Source organism: Vipera berus (assembly GCF_964194415.1).
Source record: "Vipera berus genome assembly, chromosome: 11".
Classification (NCBI taxonomy): Eukaryota; Metazoa; Chordata; class Lepidosauria; order Squamata; family Viperidae; genus Vipera; species Vipera berus.
The window spans coordinates 17,687,517-17,707,816 of NC_138214.1; the positions used below are offsets into that span (position 1 = coordinate 17,687,517).

At 47.5% G+C, this 20,300-nt stretch overlaps 1 protein-coding gene across 1 annotated transcript in view; it reads left to right on the plus strand.

Annotated features, from left to right (window-relative positions):
* Positions 1–20,300, plus strand: part of NALF2 (NALCN channel auxiliary factor 2) — a 34,624-nt gene continuing 14,324 nt past the window's right edge. The window contains exon 1 of the mRNA XM_081336404.1: positions 1–816. Within this exon, the coding sequence (XP_081192530.1) occupies positions 46–816 (771 nt within the window). The 5' untranslated portion in view covers positions 1–45. The remainder of the gene's footprint in view (positions 817–20,300) is intronic.

Genomic DNA, 20,300 nt, shown 5'->3' on the forward strand with positions numbered 1-20,300 from the left:
CGCCCCGCGCGGCCCCCCGCCGTCTCCGCGACGCCCCCGAAAAATATGACCGGCGGCGCTTGGATGCAGCCACGAGAAAATGCCGCCGCCGCCGCCGCCGCACTAGCTGCCCGCCTCGCCCCGCCGGAGAAGCCGTGCGCCGCCTCGGAGCGGCCCCCGAAATGGCGTTGCTCGCTGGGCTCGCTGCTCTTCCTCACCGCCCTCCTCTCCCACCGCCTGGGGCTGTGCGGCGCCGCCGGAGCCCGGCTCGGAGCTGAGGAGGCCGGGAGCCTAGCCGTGCCCACGCCCGGGGCCGCCCTGGCCGGAGGGCCGCGCAACCAGAGCGCCCAGGGCCCCGCCCCGCCGGCCCACCCGCACTGCTCCGCCGCCGCCGCCGCCCCGGCTCGGCGCCCGGACCTGAGCTCGGCCTGCTCCCGGCGGCGCCTCTTCCAGCAGGGCTCGCTGGCCGCCTTCGCCGCCGTGCCTCTCAGGCTGCCCGCGGCCGCCGCGCTCGCCGCCGCCTCTCCCCAGCTGGACTTCCTGGAGGGCCACTTTCGGACCTTTCGCCTCCCCTTTTGCGAGGCTTACACGGCCTGGGACCTGCTGCTCGGCATGGCCGGCCCGGAGAGCTTGGACTGCAGCTTGGCCAACCTGCTGCTGGATTTCTTGTCTGCCGCCGCGGGAGCCCAGCGCGGGGAGGCCTGCAGCAGCTGCCTGGAGGCGTATCAAAGGCTGGACCAACACGCTCAGGAAAAATACGAGGAGTTCGAGCTTTTGCTGGAGAAATATCTGCAGGCCGAGGATTATTCTGTGCGCTCCTGCATCAGAGACTGCAAGGTAGGGAGGCGGCACAGCAGGATGGGGTGGGTGGGTGGGTGGGTGGGGGAGAGCAGGAACTTCTCCCTTGGGCTTGTCCCTGGCTTTGGGTGCAACAGCTGGTCAGCCTGTCGGGATTCTGCTTGTCCCTTCTCTCTTGATCACTACTAGTGGACCGTCTCCCTTGCTGTCGACAAGCTTGGCAGGTGGGTTGAGATGGGGAGGGATGCTAGCCACAGAGAGCCAGGCCATTGGCTTCTTGCAGGCTGGCTGCTCTGAACCTGAATTCTGCTTTTCTTGCAGCAGCCCTGCTCAGAATTTCTCGGGAAGAAACGTAGAGGGCCACTTGAGTTCCTCAATAACTTGCTCTACAGCAGGGCAGGTTAATGGCTGGGAATCTCATCCTGCTTGGTAGCGAAATAGCCTCGTGATTAAGTAGGCACACTGAATTGACCACCACTCAGGACAACTCACTTTTGTTTCCTCTGTAAGACTCATTCTTTTGATCTAGCACCAAGCAGTTTTTTTTTAAATCTTCTCTGCCCTACTTTACTTTTCTTAAGAAGGCATTGAATCTGCCTTGTTGACAACACTCTTTATTGCATGATATTTTAATCTCAACTTTTGCTTTGAGTCACCTTGCTGACAGAAAGATGGAATATCTAGTTATTACGTATTCCTGTAGCTGTCCCAAAAGTGTTCTCTTTAATTGTGCATCAGTTTATTATAGTTTCCAAACTTTGCTTACATTTTAGAAATTTTACTTTGGGATGTTTGATCATAAGGACCTTCCACTTCCCAAAGTTCCCCAGGGTTGCCTTTAGGACAGACATAATAACTGCACTCCGGGGCATCTAATCCACCCCAAAGCCTCTTCCCAAAGTTGCTCCTACTAGTAGACATGAGTGTTGGCCAGATGGATGTGGCTGTGCTTGACTCAATGGAACTTCAGGCCCAGTTCAGTGGGCAGCACTTGCAAGGGTAACTCACACAGAGCTCAGTGGAAGGCAGCCTCGGAGGCCAGGGCACAGGTGGCTGAGGAAGACTGCCCTGGCCCCCTCAGCCCCCTCTGGAAATAAGATATCCCGATCAAGAATGGAAGTCGAGAGAATTAATAGCTCTTGCAGAGATAGCGATGAGTAAGAAGAGTTGAAAACATGACCTGGAGCATTTCTGGGTTGTAAAAGAAAATGTATCACCAAACTGGCCGTATTTTTAAATCTTTTAAATGTTGCAACAAAGTCAAAAACAAATGCAACACACTTATTTATTAGGTACTGTAAAATTAATCATATGCTTAGCTACGTGGGTTTTTGTTTACATACAATATAATTTTCAGCTTGCGTACAATGTAAATTTCAGTATCCTTCATATAAGAATTACTTTGAAAGTTACTTCCTCTCTGAAAAGGTTTTTCAAGTTATGTTGTACCTAACATTAAATGTACCGCTTTTGGAAAGTGGAATGTGTGTTCAAGAAATAAGTGCAGGGGCCACTGGTTTTCATATGGGCTTGGAAATGTAAGGAGACTTGCTGTTAACGTTAGCTACTGTAGTTCCATCCAAAATTGTTCCTCATACAGAGTTAACATTAAGAAAAAATAATCACATTGGCATAGGATGTTTTTAATTTGGAACTGAAGGGTTGAATGTATCTACTCTCTGTCCTCTGATCCCACAATAAATTATTCCACCTCATTATACAGTTTGTTTATATTAAACAAACTTCTTTATACCATGCATGTTTAATATAACATAAAGGTAGGCTTTTAATATTAGGTGGAGAAGAGGCGATAACATTTCTGGTGATTCTATTGATATTTGCATATCAACTTTGACCGTGGAGCCTTCAAGGGGAGAAGGAATAGACGGTGCCTGAGATTTTCTGCATTGTCACAATATGGCAGTGTTGGAAAAGAAATTATAAAATCGGAATGCAGATGTTTTAGTTCCATTGATTTATACACTTGGATGAGAGGGGAATCGTCCTGCCTTCTTAACTTTTGGAAGAGGCAGATATGGAGGCGTTTGTTTACCTTGGAGATTGGTAATGATCCAGTGCCCACGAGTCTCAGTGTGTCCAATGCTATGTCGTTTTATTTTGTCAGGTATTCTGTTTAACTTTTAAGAAGCAACAGTTGGCCTCCAACAATAAGTTCATGTCTAAGAATCACTCTGGGATCATCGCATTTCAGTCCTAGAGATGTTCTCAGAAAAAAGTGTTGACCGGCCTCCGATGAAAAGTGTCCAGAAGAAGACACAAACAAAGTGGAGCTGGCATTAGAGAGGATTTAATTTAAAAGTGTAACTTTTCCCAGGTCATCTACTTTCCCCCCCCCCACTGACTTCTGGTGTGGTTATTTAAAAGTGGTTGTCAGTCCAGAAAAAAAATTGTATCACTGGTATTAGAGTATTGCATATTATATAATGAGTAGATTTTTTGCAACATATTCAAAAACTTTGAATAATTTCTATGTTTTCAGATATAGTTCATACATACAAAGAACATAGAACAATAAAGTTGGAAGAGACCTTGGAGGTCTTCTAGTCCAACTCCCTGCTCAAGGAGGAGACCCTGTACCACTTCAGACAAGTGGTTGTCCAGTCTCTTCTTAAAAGCCTCCAGTTCAGCAGAACTGATAGCTAATTTTTTGTTGCCCGGGCCCAAAATGGACTTCTGGAAGTGGCATCCATACAGAGAACCGGTTATTCACATATCTGAATCCCACCACTGGTTGTAATGGCTGGTCTTTTCATGTAATCACCTCACATATTCCACAGCCTTTGGAAACCATGAAAAAGTTGCTATCTCCATTCTGCACCATATTCATAAAACTGCAATGGGCTGGGGAAAGTATCAGATCCTGTAGTATTATAAGTAGTATCACAAAAGAGCCTTGGTGGAGCAGTGGGCTAATGCCTCCTTAGGTAACACCAGCTACCTGCAATTAGTGCAGGTTCGAGTCCCACCAGGCTCAAGGTTGACTCAGCCTTCCATCCTTCCGAGGTAGGTAAAATGAGGACCCAGATTGTTGGGGGCAATTAAGCTGACTTTGTAATAATGCCGCTTGGGGTGTGTGTGAAAGCCCTAATAAGCAGGCATATACATAGAATGAAGGCTACTGCTAAGCTTGTAAGCCGCCCTGAGTCTTTGGAGAAGGGCGGGATATAAATGGAATTAAAATAAAAAATAAAAAAAATATTCAAAAACTTTGAATGATTTCTATGTTTTCAGATATAGTGCATACATACAAAGAACATAGAACAATAAAGTTGGAAGAGACCTTGGAGGTCTTCTAGTCCAGGGGTCAGCAACCTGAAACAGTGAAAGAGCCACTCGGAACCAGTTCCCTCACAAAAGGAAAAACTGGGAGCTGCAAAAAATGTGTGCGCATGTGTGTACATGCGTGCATGCGCAGAACAGGGTTTGACTGAAGAGTGGAGCCAAGGCGAGATATGCACCTACCCTGCATATTTGAATTGATTGGTTGAACTTTTTTAGTCCCACTTTTTTTTGGGGGGGGGACTGCACATGGCAGAGGACTGGGAGCCGCAGGAGACGGCTGAAAGAGCCGCATGCGGCTCCGGAGCCGCGGGTTGCAGACCTGTGTTCTAGTCCAACTCCCTGCTCAAGGAGGAGACCCTATACCATTTCAGATAAATGGTTATTCAGCCTCTTTTTGAAAGCCTCCAGTGATGGAGCATCCACAACTTCTGAAGGCAAACAGTTCCTCTGGTTGATTGTTCTCACTTTTAGGACATTTCTCCTTAGTTCTAGGTTGCTTCTCTCCTTGATTAGTTTCGATCCATTGTTTTTTGTCTTACCTTCTGGTGCTTCGAAAAATAGGTTGATCCCCTCATTTTTGTGGCAGCTCCTCAAATATTGGAACACTGCTATCATGTCACCCCCTAGTTCTTCTTTTCACTAGACCAGACAACTGCAACTGTTCTTCATATGCTTTAGCCTCCAGCTGCCTAATCATCCCTGTTGCTCTTTTCTGCACTCTTTCTGGAGTCTCAACATTTTTTTACATTGTGATGACCAAAGCTGGATGAAGTATTTTAATGTATATATGAAGCCCTCAGATTTTTTTTAGAGGATTTAGAGGTATTACAGTGCTGTTAAGCTCTCTTGCTCTGCAGTACATGTCAGACAGCAACTTGAGGATGTAGAAACCTAATAATATGGTTATATACTGTGAATGAGTATTTCTTCATCTGGAACGTGGGAAATTGTCTATTCTGGATTCCCCCAAAGCAATAGATTTCAGGAATGCTCCTAGTTCCTTCATTGTCAATGGGACCTAATCTGTTGTATATACTGGTATACCAGCTGCACCCATTCCTGTACAAGGATAATTCATGCATGGTCATTTCAAAATTGGAAAAACTACTCAATTTGGGCTGCCATTTGTACTAGCTCAGAAGCTACACAACTGGTTACTAAAGGCAGCACACGCTGAATTCATCACCTGTGCTGAAAATACTGTGTTGGCTGCTAGTTAGTAGGGTCAAAAGGTCAAAATGCACATGGCCTGAAGCAATGTCATCGACTCCCGGAACCTTTAGCATTTGGGGAGAGCAGAGGTCTCTTCTTCACTGCTTATTTTGCTTTTCTCACAACAGGCTTGTATAAAGCCTGGCCGAGTTTTGAGCAACTACTAATATGATATTGAGACTTAGAGTGAGCTGTGAACACAACACCTTTATTACTTGAGCCTTGTTTCCTGTGAGGTAGTGCAATTTCCTGGCAAGTTGTGAACTTGTCCCCTCTCAAAAAAGGAGGGGTGATTTTCAGAGCTCTTGGGAAGTTAGATAGCCAAAAGACGAGGTGTTGCCTGTCCAATAGGAATCCTATCTTCATTCAAGAGTGTTATTGTATAAATCTGGCCCTTCCCCTCTCTGAAATATTTATGCCCACCAGGAGCATAGACTTGTCCACAGGATGCAGGCTTTCATCACTGTAGCAAAAGCAACAGTGTGCCATCCTAATGCAACTCCATTGCTTTTAAGGAGAAATGTCATAGTGAATATACAAAAAGGGTGGCACTTGTCTTACATTGATGTGATGCTGCTTTTGTCATTTGTCCTCTCTAAACAACCCTTCCCGCCCAATCCGTGAAAGTCTCTGGTCCATGATCCATCGAGGGTAAGGTCCTACGTAAGGATCTTAACACCCAGGATCAAGTTAGATGTTTTCATCCATGTGATCTGTAGCTCAAAATAGAGATGGAGTACTAAATCCACAGAGTTATAGGTGTTGACATCTGGAAGAAAGGGGATTTGCTCGGCATGTTTGAGACTAAGTCTTCTCTCTCGGAAATTGATTGTCTGCATCAACTGACCCAGTTTTCCTATTTGCATGACATTCTGACCTGTGACCCAGCTAAAGTGTGTTGCACAAAACACAACCGCTAACTCTATGAATATTGAGTCAGTGAAATGTAGTTTTTATTGTGATCCCACAATCTACTTTTTGGAGTGATGCGCCCTCTCCTCCCCTCATAATAAAGTTCTGAATCCTTGATCTAGCAAACAGAGTTGCTGGATCTTTGATAGATATTTCTATAAATGTGTCAGGGTCCCATCTAGGAATTGATGTTTTCTCAGGTTTAAGATGAACTTGTCCCATTTCTGGGGCAGAATGGCTCCTTCCTCAAAGCCAATAAGGCATCCATTAGGAACAGCCGGTGGCCCTGCATTCTCCCAGCTCCATTACACCCAAAGCCTTTTCACAGACAGGCCTGCTGGTCAGTGAGGGGAAAGCTTCCTTGACTCCCAAGATCCTTCGGCTATCAGGTCCCCATGCCAGAGTGCAACAAGGCTGACCGGCCAAGGAGGTCTCCTTCCCGCTGCTGCCCTGGTTTCTCCCTCCACACACACACCCCAGTTAAGAACCAAAAAGAGAAACCAAATCCAAAACAAAAGCTGAATCTGTAGCTCAGCCCAGCTGAGGCAGCTGAGATAAGGCCACTGGCCAAATAAAAAATAAACATTATTAAAGGTGTCTATGGAGATTCTCAGTCATCCAGGTCAGTGTTGTCCCAGAGATGCTTTTGCAAGAGGCAACTGGACTTCCTTGTTTTTCTTTGAAGACGTTTCGCTTCTCATCCAAGAAGCTTCTTCAGCTCTAACTGGATAGTGGGGGGAATGGAAGGATTTGTACTCCTTGCAGACAGCTGGTCATTTGCATTCTTTTAAGGGAGTTGTTGAGTTATTAAAGGTGCTAAAAGAAAGACAAGTTTACACTCTAATGCCTTTCCAACTGACTAAATAACTCCCACTTTGCCTGAGGTAAACCCTTCACCAGAGATGCTCTTCCCGCCTAAACCTGACAGGGCCCCCTTCTTTTGTCCTATTGGCCCTCAGGGATCAGGGGACTCCCTCTGGGCATGAGGGGGGGCGTCCTATCTGGGAAGGTGATGGCTGCCCCTCTGGAAAGGCCGGTCCAGGCTCTCCTGCAGGCCAGACCACTATTGGACCCAGTGGCTTCTTCAGAATAGGTCTTAAAGGGGACTCAGAAACAGGTTTCAACAGACTACAATGGAGAACAAGGTGGACCTTCCCCAAAAGCCGCGGAAGCTTTAATTCCACAGTAACAGCCGAAGGAGGAGAATGGCCCCAAAGAGAGAGTGAGTGCGTGATGTACAGATTAAAGAGGTTGTGGTACTGGGGAGAGGGGAATTCTGGGAGTTGAAGTCCACCCATCTTAAAGTCACCAAGGTTGAGAAACACTGGTCTAGTCCAATCACCCAGCCAGGACAGAATCTCTTAACTATCCAGGAGATCTAATCTTTGTTTTAAAATTTCCAGCAAGAGAGTGTGCACTGCTGTTCTAGGCTGTCTGTTCCTATCTAATAGTTCTTACCACCAGGAATTTTTTAATATCCATCAAGAATCTCTTTTCATTTCAACCTATTGGCACTTGTCCCACACGTTCCTCCTTTTAGATATTGTAGACCGCTCTCCTGTTTCTCGTAGTTTTGGGACCAGGTTATGTGAAGGACCATCTCTTGCCAGTCATATCCACCTGATCTACTAGAGCGGGCAGGCGAGGAATATTGTGGGTCCCATCTTTAAGGAAGTACATCTGGCAGGAGCCAGAGGAAGGACCCTCTCCATGATGGTTCCTTCCCTTTGGAATATCATCCCTTTAGAAATTGGGCTGGTCCCCTCTTTGACACTCTTTCATAAGGCCCTGAAGATTTGGTTTTGCCAGAAGGGCTGGGGAACCCAGATTGTAGGGAAGCCCATCAGATGGCTTATTTGACTGTGTGTTGTCACTGGGTAGGTGGGGTGCAGTATTATTTTTTTATTTTTGTTGGGGGTTTTTTTCTACACTGTGTTTTTATTGTTTATAAGCCACCTAGCGTTGCTGTGAGTGAGTAGGCGGCTATATAAATTTTCTAAATAAATTAATAAAGAGAGATACAGCCTAGAACAGGGGTAGGCAACCTCGGCTCTTTTATGACTCGTGGACTTCAACTCCCAGAATTCCTGAGCCAGCCAAGCTGGCTCAGGAATTCTGGGAATTGAAGTCCACGAGTCATAAAAGAGCCGAGGTTGCCTACCCCTGGCCTAGAACTAAGGAGAAATTTCCTAACATTAAGAACAATTAATGAGAAGTGCCTATGGAGATTCTCAGCCACCCAGGTCCTGGTTGTCTCAAAAGTGCCTTTTTCCCCACAAGGCAACTGGACTTTCTTTTTTCTCTTTCAAGAGTTTCCCTTCTCATCCAAGAAGCTTCTTCAGCTCTGACTGGATGGTGGGCAATGGAAGGATTTACATTCCTTGCGGACAGCTGGTCATTTGCATTCTTTTAGAGAGTGATTGATGCCTCCTGGAGGCTAATCTGTCCTGAGGGTCACTTGAATAGTGCAAATGGCTATGGTGCCTTCTTGAAACTCTTGAAAGGACCGTGTTGTAGACTGAAGCTAGATGATGTTGTATCCCCCCCCCCCCCGTTGAGAGAGGGTGGTTCAATTTTGACCTAGATGGCCTCTTTGACCCCTCTTTTAAACCAGCGGCCCACTATGCCCATTTTGCCCCAGCTCCTGCAACATAGCAGTTAAAAAGCATGCAAATGCAAGTTGATACATAGGTACCACTTTGGTTGGAAGTTAACAGCATTCCATGCACGTCAGTGTATAGTCATGCTGGCCACATGACCACAGCAGTGTCTTTGGACCACACTAGCTCCCTTGGCTAAGAAACGGAGATGAGCACTACCCCCCCCACCAGAGTTGGACACCACTGGACAGGGGAAGCTTTTACTTTTACCGTCATAATTTTGATAGGCTATTTTCTTTGACACTGTGGGATATTGGCATATGGTCTAAACTCTCAGAACCATGTTTATAGTGCAGTTACAGGATCTGTGACTCAGTTAGATTCATGCTTCCTTCCTAACAAGTTGGCACAATTAGAATATTTGACAGACAGAATGAAGAGTCTGATTTGTGCAGGGTGAAGAGAGTGTTTCAGCTCTTCACAATGTTGCATGGGGCAGTTTTAAGCTTCAGGTGCCCCTGCGCCTTTTTGGTCTGCTAGATGTGTAGGTTATAAAAATGTGAGGGCAATCCATCTCTTACACCACAGGAACATGCAGAGGGAAAGGACAATAGAGTAGTACAGATTCTGGATGGTCACAAATGGAGGCGGAGGGGGAGGGGGAGGAGAGGAGCAGACCAATGTGACCGAGCCATAACAGTAAGCAGTGCTTTTTTTGTAAAAGAAAAAGGTGCCGGAACTCACACATGTCATACAGCCCGCCTTGCCTACCCCACAAGGTTCCATCCAAAAAAGGTGCCGGAACTCCGTTCTGAGTGTTCTATGAGAAAAAAAGCCCTGACAGTAAGGATCTAGTATCCATGCTGAGCATCATTACTCTGAGCACTCTTTCACTTGTCATTTGTCTCCCTCCCTGAGCAACTTGAGATGGAAGACAGGAACATGTCCCATCACAGGCAGGCTTGGAGCCAGGCCTAAATTGTTTACATTGACTTGCAAAATGCCACCTTTTCCCACATGTCAACTTCAGGGCTATTCATGCCTCAGATATTGCCCCAGGGCAGGACCGGTACCGGCCGTGGCATGCCAGCAACTGGTCCACACAAACAAGCAAAGCCCCATCTGTGGGATGCAGGCATCACACAAAACCACACGCACACTGGTCCATGGAAAAACCTCTCTCCACGGAACCGGTCCCTGGTGCCCAAAAGGTTGAGGACCTCTGTTCTAATCCAATCTTGTGCCCAAGGCAGGAGATTTTATAGCATCCTTGAAAATTGGTTGTCTAGTCTCTTGAAAACCTCCAGCGATGGAGCACCCATAACTCCAAGAGGCAAGCTGTTCCATTGATTAATTGTTCTCACGGTCAGGAAATTTCTCCATAGCGCTAGGTGAGATCTCTGTTTAGTGGGCTTCCATCTATTGCTTCATGTCCTGCAGTCTGGTACTGTGAAAAATTTCTCCATGACAATGTTCAGGTCTGTCAAGATTCTTCTGAATCCTGAGTCTGTCTTCCAAAGTGTTAGCAATTCTTCCCAGCTTAGGGTCATCTGCAAATTTGATGTGTTCCCCTTCTATCCCCTCATCTAGATCAGGGATTTTCAAACTTGGCCCTTTTATGACTTGTGGACTTCAACTCCCAGAATTCCTCAGCTAGCGTGCCTGGCTGAGGAATTCTGGGAGTTGAAGTCCACAAGTCATAAAAGGGCCAAGTTTGAAAACCCCTGATCTAGATAATATATGAAGAAGTTGGAGAGCATGGCTCCAAGACAGAACCTTTGAATCTTAATATTTTTTATTAGTTTATAACATATAATACAAAAGTACAAAAGAAAATAGTAGAAAAATAGGGGATGAAAAAGGGAAGGGAAAAGTGTGGGGCGAGAGGTAAAAAGAAAGATTCCCTTTGGTGCAGTAGAATACGATGGTAACATGAAACCTCAACTTTTTACGTTTACATAATAATATAAACTAGCCATTTCAATAGCAACAAATCTATTAATTGGTAATCAAATCAAAGTTCTGCCCAAGGCAGATCTGCTTACTTCCCTCCATATTCTACTACAATTCCTCATATCTATAGCTATTTACCTCATCCTAAGTGTTGGATACTGTGGTTTGCTATTGCCTACCTGGTGGGTTTACTGAAGGCAGCTGTCCATCTGATCATAAAATTGGCATAATTGTTCCATCCAGTCTGCTGTGTACTAGGATAAGTGATGCCCATAAAGTCATAAACTCTCAGGACCTCAGATAATATTCTTCAGGCAAATAACTGGGGGAAAGGGTAGCACATTTCTAGAAGGATATGCTGCTCTGGCAATATAGATATGAAACATTTCTGTTTGGCAATTTCCTGGATTTGGACTAATTGCTGTGGTGTTTGATTCATCATTTGGTTCAGATGATCTATCTGGGCCACCATATAATAATGATGTTGGGCCACAGAAGTAAAGTCTTCATAACCTTTTCTGTGGACGGTGGTGCTGCAAAGGATCATCATTGTCTGGGTGTAGAAACTGGATCTGTTTTTTTCCTTCTGTAAACAAGGGAGTAATGAGTTAATGAAATTGCTGTCAAACCCATCAGTAGATTCTAGAGCTGGAAGCAACACAGGAAACAATTCAAGGACACAAAATTCTGACAAATAGGTTTATTTCAAGAACTAAAGAAGCTGTCAAGAAATGACTGTAAAATAATTCCAGTGACTGCTTATGTAACAATTCAAGCCCTAACTATAGTGAAATCAAGGATAACATTTTTGTGGCTTTTTCTTTATATTGCCATAGGCGTATGGTACAGACCACCCGACCAAGTAGATGAAATAGATGAACTTTTTGCTAATCAGTTAGCTAAGATACGCAGGAAGCCCACTACAATCATAATGGGGGACTTTAACTATACTGGCATGTATTGGGAGACAAACTCTGTGCCAAGTGGGAGATCAAGTAGATTCTAGAAGGTAGAGGGAGGAACCAAAGGGTCAGCTGCACTGGACCTAACTCTTACCAACAGGGAGGAAGTCATAGAAGGGTTTGAGGTTGTGGGAACTTTGAGGGAGAGTGACCATGTCATCTTGGAACTCAACATAATGTAGGCACAAGTAATTGAACAAAGTCAAATGAGTGTCTCAGATTTTAAGAGAGCTGACTTGAACATCTGACTTAGAGAGAACTTAGGAAAGATTCAACAGATGGAAATCGTAAAGGGGAAAGAAATCAAAATATTTGGGAAAATTTGAAAAATGAGATTATAAAAGCCCAGACTACAGGCTATCCAATTTTCTTTTCAGCATTTGTAGAACTTAAAAATTTCTGCATTAACGATCCCATTCTTACTAAACATTACATCCATTTATAGAAATCCATCTATTTTTGTCATTTATCAGCAATCTTTCACCCCCACTTCTCCAGTCAATCAGAATTAATTGGGTGTCTGATACATTAATTTTCTTATTTGCTTACTCATATGCCTCATTGCATCACATGGTTAACATTCACAACAAATCATTCAGGTTGTCAAACAACATAGGATATCTTATTGTACAAATTTATATCCCCAATGAATACCCTTTTAACTTCTTCACAAACATTCATTATTTATTAATCAATAAATGCATTAAACAATTGAGGTGACATCACACTCTGCTCAGTGTTGAATAATTTATTCTTACACATGTTTAACTTTAATCAAATAGTGCTGTTACTGAATTCAACAGCCATAAAATTTAAGTAATCTCATCGATTTACTTATAATAGTTGGTCTGCCTACAGGATGGCCCCTGTTAATTAATTCTCCCACTTTATTGAAGCTGTTAATCAGCTCAAAACTGTCTTTAACTGTCTATCAATAAATCACACCTGATCTCTTTTGCTTCTTTTTCCTTTCTCCTTTCACTCTTACAGCCGCCCCTTCAAATTCTTCAAAAATACATTCTTTTATTTTTCTAATCTTTTATCTGTTTTTACATCTTTTTGTGGCCTTTGTAGCCTTCTTTTAGTCTTTAGTTTTAGTATTAAGAACTTTTATAGAGAGATTTTAGGGCTGTAATTTGTAATGTATTGGTCTTTTGTATATGTTGTGTTTGCTCATGTTGCACTGCTTGCTGATTGCTTGCATTCAATTGCTAAGTGCTAGTTCACGTGTATGTTTGTAACGGTTGTTAGCCGGCCCAGACTGGTTGTCTCCAGCCGGCTAAGTAGGCCTTTGGGCGGAAACCTATGCTTCAAACCTATTGGTCGCCACCTATCGGCCAACCGTATAAATAGCTGCGCAGCAGCTCCCTTGTTGCTTCTGATGTTCAACCTTCAATAAAGCCTGTTGCTGTTTTGAATCTTCCGTCTTGCTCAATGTCTGCAAGGAACCGGCTACACAACACTGGCGATGAGGATGGGATGTGCTGCTTCATCGTAAGAGCCTGAAGTCACTAGGGCAGGGGTGTCAAACTCAATTTTATTGAGGGCCACATCAGCATTGTGGTTGCCCTCGGGGGGGGGCGGGGGTGTGTGGCTGCGATGGGTGTGGCCTGTTGGGTGGGCATGGCATACTGGGTGGGCACAGCCAGCTCAACATCACTTGCTTCAGGGATTCCTGGGTAGGACTGGGGCAGATCTGAGGGTCTCCAGCAGAGGAGGATGGGACCGGGGCAAGTGCTGGGACATGGTCCCTCCCATCCTCTGTTACTTCCTTCCTCCCTCCCACCCTCCATTCCTTCCTCCCTCTGTTCCTTCCTTCTTCCCTTCCTTCCTCTGTTCTTTCTTTCTTCCCTCCCACTCTCCATTCCTTCCTCCCTTTTTTCCTCCCTCCCTCCCTCCCTCCGTTCCTCCCTTTGCCTTCTCATCTCTTTCCTTCCCCCGCACTCAGGAAGGGATGATGGGAGGGGGAGGGATTGCCAGCACTAATATGCTGCTGCTGGCCATTCCTATACCATGTGGGTGGGTGGGGGCGTCCTGTTGAAAGGGATGCCTCATGGCTACAAAGCTGGAGGTGCTGGCGGGGGGGGGGCTGCTGATCTAAGCCAGAACACGCTCAGCCTAAGATCCACTGGAACCAGCAAGGAGCTGCCCCGCCGCCTCTGTTCTGCCCCCCGGGTGTGCGCACAGGAGATGGCCAGTGCTGGCATCCTGGGTGAAGTCAGCCTGCAGGGCAAGACAGCCAGCAGGGACGCCGGACTCTACTTGCATGCGCACCCAGGGGACGGGGTGGGGCTGCCCTGTGGATTTAAGGCTGAGTGCATTCTGGCTTTGATGGATGCAAACAGGTTGTAGATCAGTGCCAAACCACCACCAGCACCTCCAGCCTTGCAGCCACGAGGCTTTCCTTTCACTGGGATAGACACTCCCCGTGTGGGATAGCAAGACCGGCAGCAACATGGCAGCGCTGGCAATCTCTCCCCTCCCATCACCCCTTCCTGAGCGTGGAGGAAGGAAAGAGATGAGAAGGAGAGAAGGAAGGAAGGAAGTGTAGCAGAGAGGGGAATGGGGGGGATCGGCGCTGGCTGGGAGGCTTTGCCAGAGCTCTGATGAGGTCTGGAGGTCGCGAGCTCCAGAGGCCTCCGCAGAGGCTGGGCATGGCATGGGGCTCTTGGGGAGGGATTTTTAAAGGAGAAAAGAAGATTGACTGGGGGAAGAAGATTTTAGTTTCTCTTTTCCGGAGAGACAAGCCAGAAGGAGGGAGAGCAAGGTAGAAAGTTTATTCTCTGGAGAGAGAATAAAAAGCCTTTTTGCCTTCCTACCTTGTTCGCCCTCCTTCTGGCTTGTCTAAAATCTTCTTCCCCCAGTCAATCTTCTCTTCCCTTTTAAAAATCCCTCCCCAAGAGCCCCGCCACACCCCCAGCTTCCGCGGAGGCCTCGAGCTCCCGACCTCTCTGCCGAAACATCAGAGCTCTGGCAAAGCCTCCCAGCCAGTGCCGATCCCACCCCCCAATTCCCCTCTCTGCTACACTTCCTTCCTTCCTTCTCTCCTTCTCATCTCTTTCCTTCCTCCACGCTCAGGAAGGGGTGATGGGAGGGGGAGATTGCCAGTGCTGCCATGTTGCTGCCGGTCTTGCTATCCCGCATGGGGGGGGTCTGCCCCAAGCCTCATGGCTGCAAGGCTGGAAGTGCTGGGGGGTGGAGTTTGGCACTGATCAACCTGGTTGCGTCCATCAAAGCCAGAACGCACTCAGCCTAAGATCCACTGGAATCAGCAAGGAGCTGCCTTGCCACCTCTGCCCTGCCCCCCGAGTGTGCGCACAGGAGACGGCCAGCGCCAGCGTCCTGGGTGAAGTCAGCCTGCATGACAAGACAGCCAGCAGGGGCGCTGGACTCTGCTTGCGCGCGCACATGCACGGTGGGGCTGCCCCGTGGATTTAACGCTGAGCGCGTTTGACTTTAATGGATGCAACCAGGTTGTAGATCAGCGCCCGGTTGGCCTGGGCTGGGCCGAGGTGCAGCAGGCCAGTCCTTCGCTCTTTTCAGAGCAGGTCCCCAGGCCGGATGGAACCACATGTCGGGCCACATCTGGCCTGCGGGCCTTGTGTTTGACATGTCTGCACTAGGGGGTGAGACCAGCAGAGAGCCCCACCCTGAGGATCAATCCCAGGGCCTACGAAGAAGCCAGCAGCACGAGGCAACGCGAGTCATGAGCCGTGAAGACTTTTCACCATGGCGAAGGTCGGAAAGCTCGAAGTATTCAACATGATGCACCCGGAGAGATGGTCATCCTACATTTACTGCATAGAGAACTACCTGCGTGCAAATCAAGTCAGCGAAGATGGGCTGAAGGCCGCAACCCTCCTTTGTGTGTGCGGCCCAGCCACCTTCGATATTGCAGAGAACTTGGTCACCCTGGCACCATTGGAAACCGTCACGTATGGAGACCTAAAGAAGAAGCTGTGTGACCATTTTGAACCAAAGCTTTCAGTGATAGCATGGAGGCATGCCTTCAAACAACGCGAATAACAACCCGGTGAGTCAGCGACAGAATTCATCGCAGCGGTTCGTCAAGCTTTGCGACTCTGCAATTTCTCTGACCTAGAGGAGTTACTAAGAGACTGCTTAGTCTGTGGACTCAGGAACAGAGAGCTACAACAAAAACTCTTTGCGAAGGAGACTCTCTTACTTCAGGAGGCTTTAAAGGAAGTAATGGCAAACGAAGCCTCTGGAGGGGCTGTGAAAGCATTGCGGCCCTCCAGAAGCATGCCATCTACAGAAACCGTCCACCATGAGGACGCCGAACGATTGGAAAACACCGACTCTGACCACGAAGTCGACAAAATTCAGCAGCACCACGAAAGAGGAATGAGGCCGGCTGACAAGGCAGTTCTGTTCCCAAGGTGTTTGGGCTGCAGAGGCCGCCATCAACGTGCAGATTGCCGTTTCAGGACAGCCATGTGCCAGGCGTGTGGAAAACCAGGCCACATCGCTGCCGTCTGTCGAGGTCGCCCGAGGGACCACCAGCCAAACGAGACTCTCAGGAGAGGTACCGGGGCCCTGGGGCAACACCAAGTAGGGTTCTGCTCCAGCAGCCGGAGCATTTTTCTCACGGGTGCCCATCGACTTCTTAAACAGAAGTTGCGACTGCAGGTTGAACTTCACGGTGTTCCATGTAAAATGCAACTGGACACAGTCTCCGCTGTGTCCATCATCTCCATTGGAACTTTTCGGCACGTTTGCAGCCATTTGCAACCATCTAATATCCTACTTACTGACTTTCAGAATTCCAGAGTGGTGGTCAAGGGTGAAGCCACACAAGGGGTTTTCAGGCCCGCTAGATGTTATTGTGGTAGATGGCCAATGAACGAGCCACATAGGGCTTGACTGGTTTGATGCATTGGGCATCCAGGTCACCGGCATTCACCGGACTCAAACAACAGATTTTTCTTCTATCTGCAAGGAATTCGCAGATGTTTTCAGCCCAAGTTTGGGAGAGTACAAGGGCCCTCCGATAGCTTTTAAACTTAATCCCCAGGTCACGCCAATTCAGGTCAAGCCCTGCCGTGTGCTGTTTGTGTTAAAGCATAAGATTGATGCAGAGCTGGACAAGCTTGTTAGTCAGGGGGTTTTGCAGCCTGTGGACAGTGGGGAGTGGGAGACTCCCATTGTAACGCCACTGAAGGCCAACGGAGAGGTACGAATATGTGCTGACTACAAGTGTACCATTAACCAGACACTACAGCAGCACGCGTACCCCATCCCAGTCGTCATCCATATTCTGATGTCGTTACAAGGACTAATTTAGTGTTCGCTAAATTAGATTTAGCACAGGCCTACCAATAGCTGCTGGTGGATGAGGCCACGGCAGCCGCACAAATGATTGTTACGCACAGGGGGGCCTTCAAGGTAACACCCTTCAATTCGGGGTAAGTGTAGCCCCAGGGATTTTTCAGGGGATCATGGAGCGCACGCTCAAGGGCATTCCGGGGGTCTGCCCCTACTTCAATGATGTACTCATCGCTGGGAATCCTCAGAAGTTCTGGCTGAGCAGCTTAGAGCCGTCTTTCAGCAGTTCCGCGCCGCAGGGCTTAGATTAAGGAGAGACAAATGTAAGATTGGGGGTCCGTCCACAGAATTCCTTGGGTTTAGAATCGATGCCGAGGGCATCCATCCTGCAGAGTCAAAGCTGAAAGCGATTCAGCTGGCACCAAGCCCTAGGTTCAAGAGAGAGCTTCAAACCTTCTTGGGCCTCCTGAATTTTTATCATTCATTCCTCCCCAACAAGGCCGCAGTGGCAGAGCCGCTACATCGGCTCTTAGACAAAAATTCCCCACAAAAGGAGTTTCAGGCAGTCAAGGTGTTGTTGTCCTCAAACTCGGTGCTCACGCACTTTAACGAAAAGCTGCCAGTTTGCATCGCATGTGATGTGTCCCCATACGGGTTTGGAGCTGTGCTGAATCACTTGTTGGCGAATGAGAGTCACCCATCACCTATTACTCGAGGACCTTGTCCTCAGCAGAGCGCAATTACACGCAAATTGACAAAGAGGCCTTGGCCATCGTGGCCAGGGTTAAGAAGTTCCATGACTACTTATATGGGAGGCAGTTCACGGTCTTTACTGACCACAAGCCCTTGCTAGGCTTGTTCACAACAGACAAGCAGACACCTCAAATTCTGTTGCCACGAATGTTGAGGTGGTCTATCTTCCTCTCGGCCTACGACTACAGGCTGGTTCACAAACCCAGTAAAGAAATGGGCCATGCAGACGGCCTTAGCAGATTGCCCTTGCCACACATGGAGCCCAATCCAGCTCCAGCTGTGCGCATTTTAGCAATTCAAGACTTGCCAGAGTTTCCCCAACATGCGGGAGATGCCACTGCAGAAATGCCAGCCGACAAAATCCTAAGTCGCATGTTGGCTTGGATTCACACAGGATGGCTGGAGAATAGTGGGGGGTCCAAGTTCCAGAGTTTTTTCAGTCAGAAAAACGAGCTTTCAGCTCACAAGGGGTGCATCCTTTGGGGTAGCAATGTTGTAGTCCCCAGTTCACTCAGGCCCAGAGTTCTCCAGTCTCTGCACAAGGGCCATCCGGGCATTGTCCGGATGAAGGCACTGGCGAGGAGCTACCTCTGGTGGCCAGGGCTAGATATTGAGGCCCAAGTACACAGGTGTTACACATGTCAACAGTCCAGACCGGAGATGCCACAGGTCCCTGTCCATGGATGGGAGGAAACGCACACACCGTGGTCAAGGATCCATATCGATTTTGCCGGGCCCTTTCAGGGACAGTTGTTTTTAATAGTGGTCAATAACCACTCTAAATGGTTGGAGGTGGTTCCAATGCCCAGTATGACTACTGCAAGGACCATCCAGGTGTTGCGATCACTGTTTGCAACGCATGGGCTTCCGGACGTCATAGTGTCCAACAACGGAGCCCAGTTCACCGCGTCAGAGTTCCAGGCCTTTCTCAGGGCCAATCTCATTAGGCATGCCACGTCGGCTCCTTTTCACCCGTCATCAAATGGGCAAGCAGAATGGATGGTTCACACAACCAAAGAGTCCCTTAAACGCATTACTACAGGGGACTGGCACCACAGGCTGGCCGACTTTTTGTTATGCCAGCATACAACGCCTTGCATGGCTACAGGCAAGAGCCCTGCAGAGCTGTGTTGGGGCAAGAGACTAATAACAAAATTGGACAGACTGTACCCCGATAGAGTGGCCTCTGACACGACACACCTGAAGGCACCTAGGCATTTAAAGATGGGAGACTGGCTTTGGACTCAGAACTATGGGCAAGGGCAGTTATGGGTGCCAGTGAAAGTTGTTAAAATGTCAGGACCACTCTCCTACGAGGTGGTCCTGGAAGATGGGCTAGTCATTCGCCGACATGTTGATCAGTTGCGCCGGCAACTAATGGAGCAGTCATTGGCCCAGGTCACCCAAGGGGAGCAGACCTGGAGTCCACAGCCTCATACTTCAGCAGAGCAGTTCAGACGCTGTGAAACATTTTGCGCAGAAGAGAATGGGGCCATAAAAGCATTTCCCCTGACTGAACTGCAGGGGCCGGGCAGTCACTCAACACCCAGCAGCAGCCATGCTGATTTAGCAGCACCGTTAGACTTTGGGCTAGGCCAACCGGGACAGGCCAGCCAAAGGGACTTGAGTTGTTTTGACTCTACCGAACCACAGAGCCCGGGTCTATCAAGCACAGCAGATGAACCGGTAGACCAGGAGATTCCAGCAACCCCTCGACGCTCTGAATGAGCCCGAAGACCCCCAAAATATCTTCAAGATTTTGTAACCAAATGATTGTGTGTTCCATCCAGGGGGAAGGGGTGTAATGTACTGGCCTTTTTTATATGTTGTAAGTGTTTGCTCATGTTGCACTGCTTGCTGATTGCTTGCATTCAATTGCTAAGTGCTAGTTCATGTGTATATTTGTAACGGTTGCTAGCCGGCCCAGACTGGTTGTCTCCAGCCGGCTAAGTAGGGCTTTGGGCGGGAAACCTCTGCTTTAAACCTATTGGTCGCCGCCTATCAGCCAACCATATAAATAGCTGCGGAGCAGCTGCCTTGTTGCTTCTGATGTTCAACCTTCAATAAAGCCTGTTGCTGTTTTGAATCTTCCATCTCGCTCGGTGCCTGCAAAGAACCGGCTACACAACATAATTTTATAATATGTTAGTATTTCTAACGTCTAGTTATTATTACTTGCAGGTTACAATGAAATTATTGAAATAGGTGTAATTTTCCTTTTTTATATTTTATGTTATACTCTAACCAAAAGAAACTTTTTTTTAAAAAAATAATAATCATTGGGACATTTCCCTAATGCAAAAGTTATCCAAGACAAAGAAATATAGGTTTGTATATCAATTCCATATATGTATTTAATAGCTAGTCAACATGCATTAGCACATATGATTTAATCATTTATATACGTACACACACATTTGAGTGACTTGAGTGTTTCTAGAGCACGGGTCGGCAACCCGCAGCTCCGGAGCCGCATGCGGCTCTTTCAGCCGTCTCCTGCGGCTCCCAGTCCTCCGGCATGTGCAGTCCCCCCCCCAAAAAA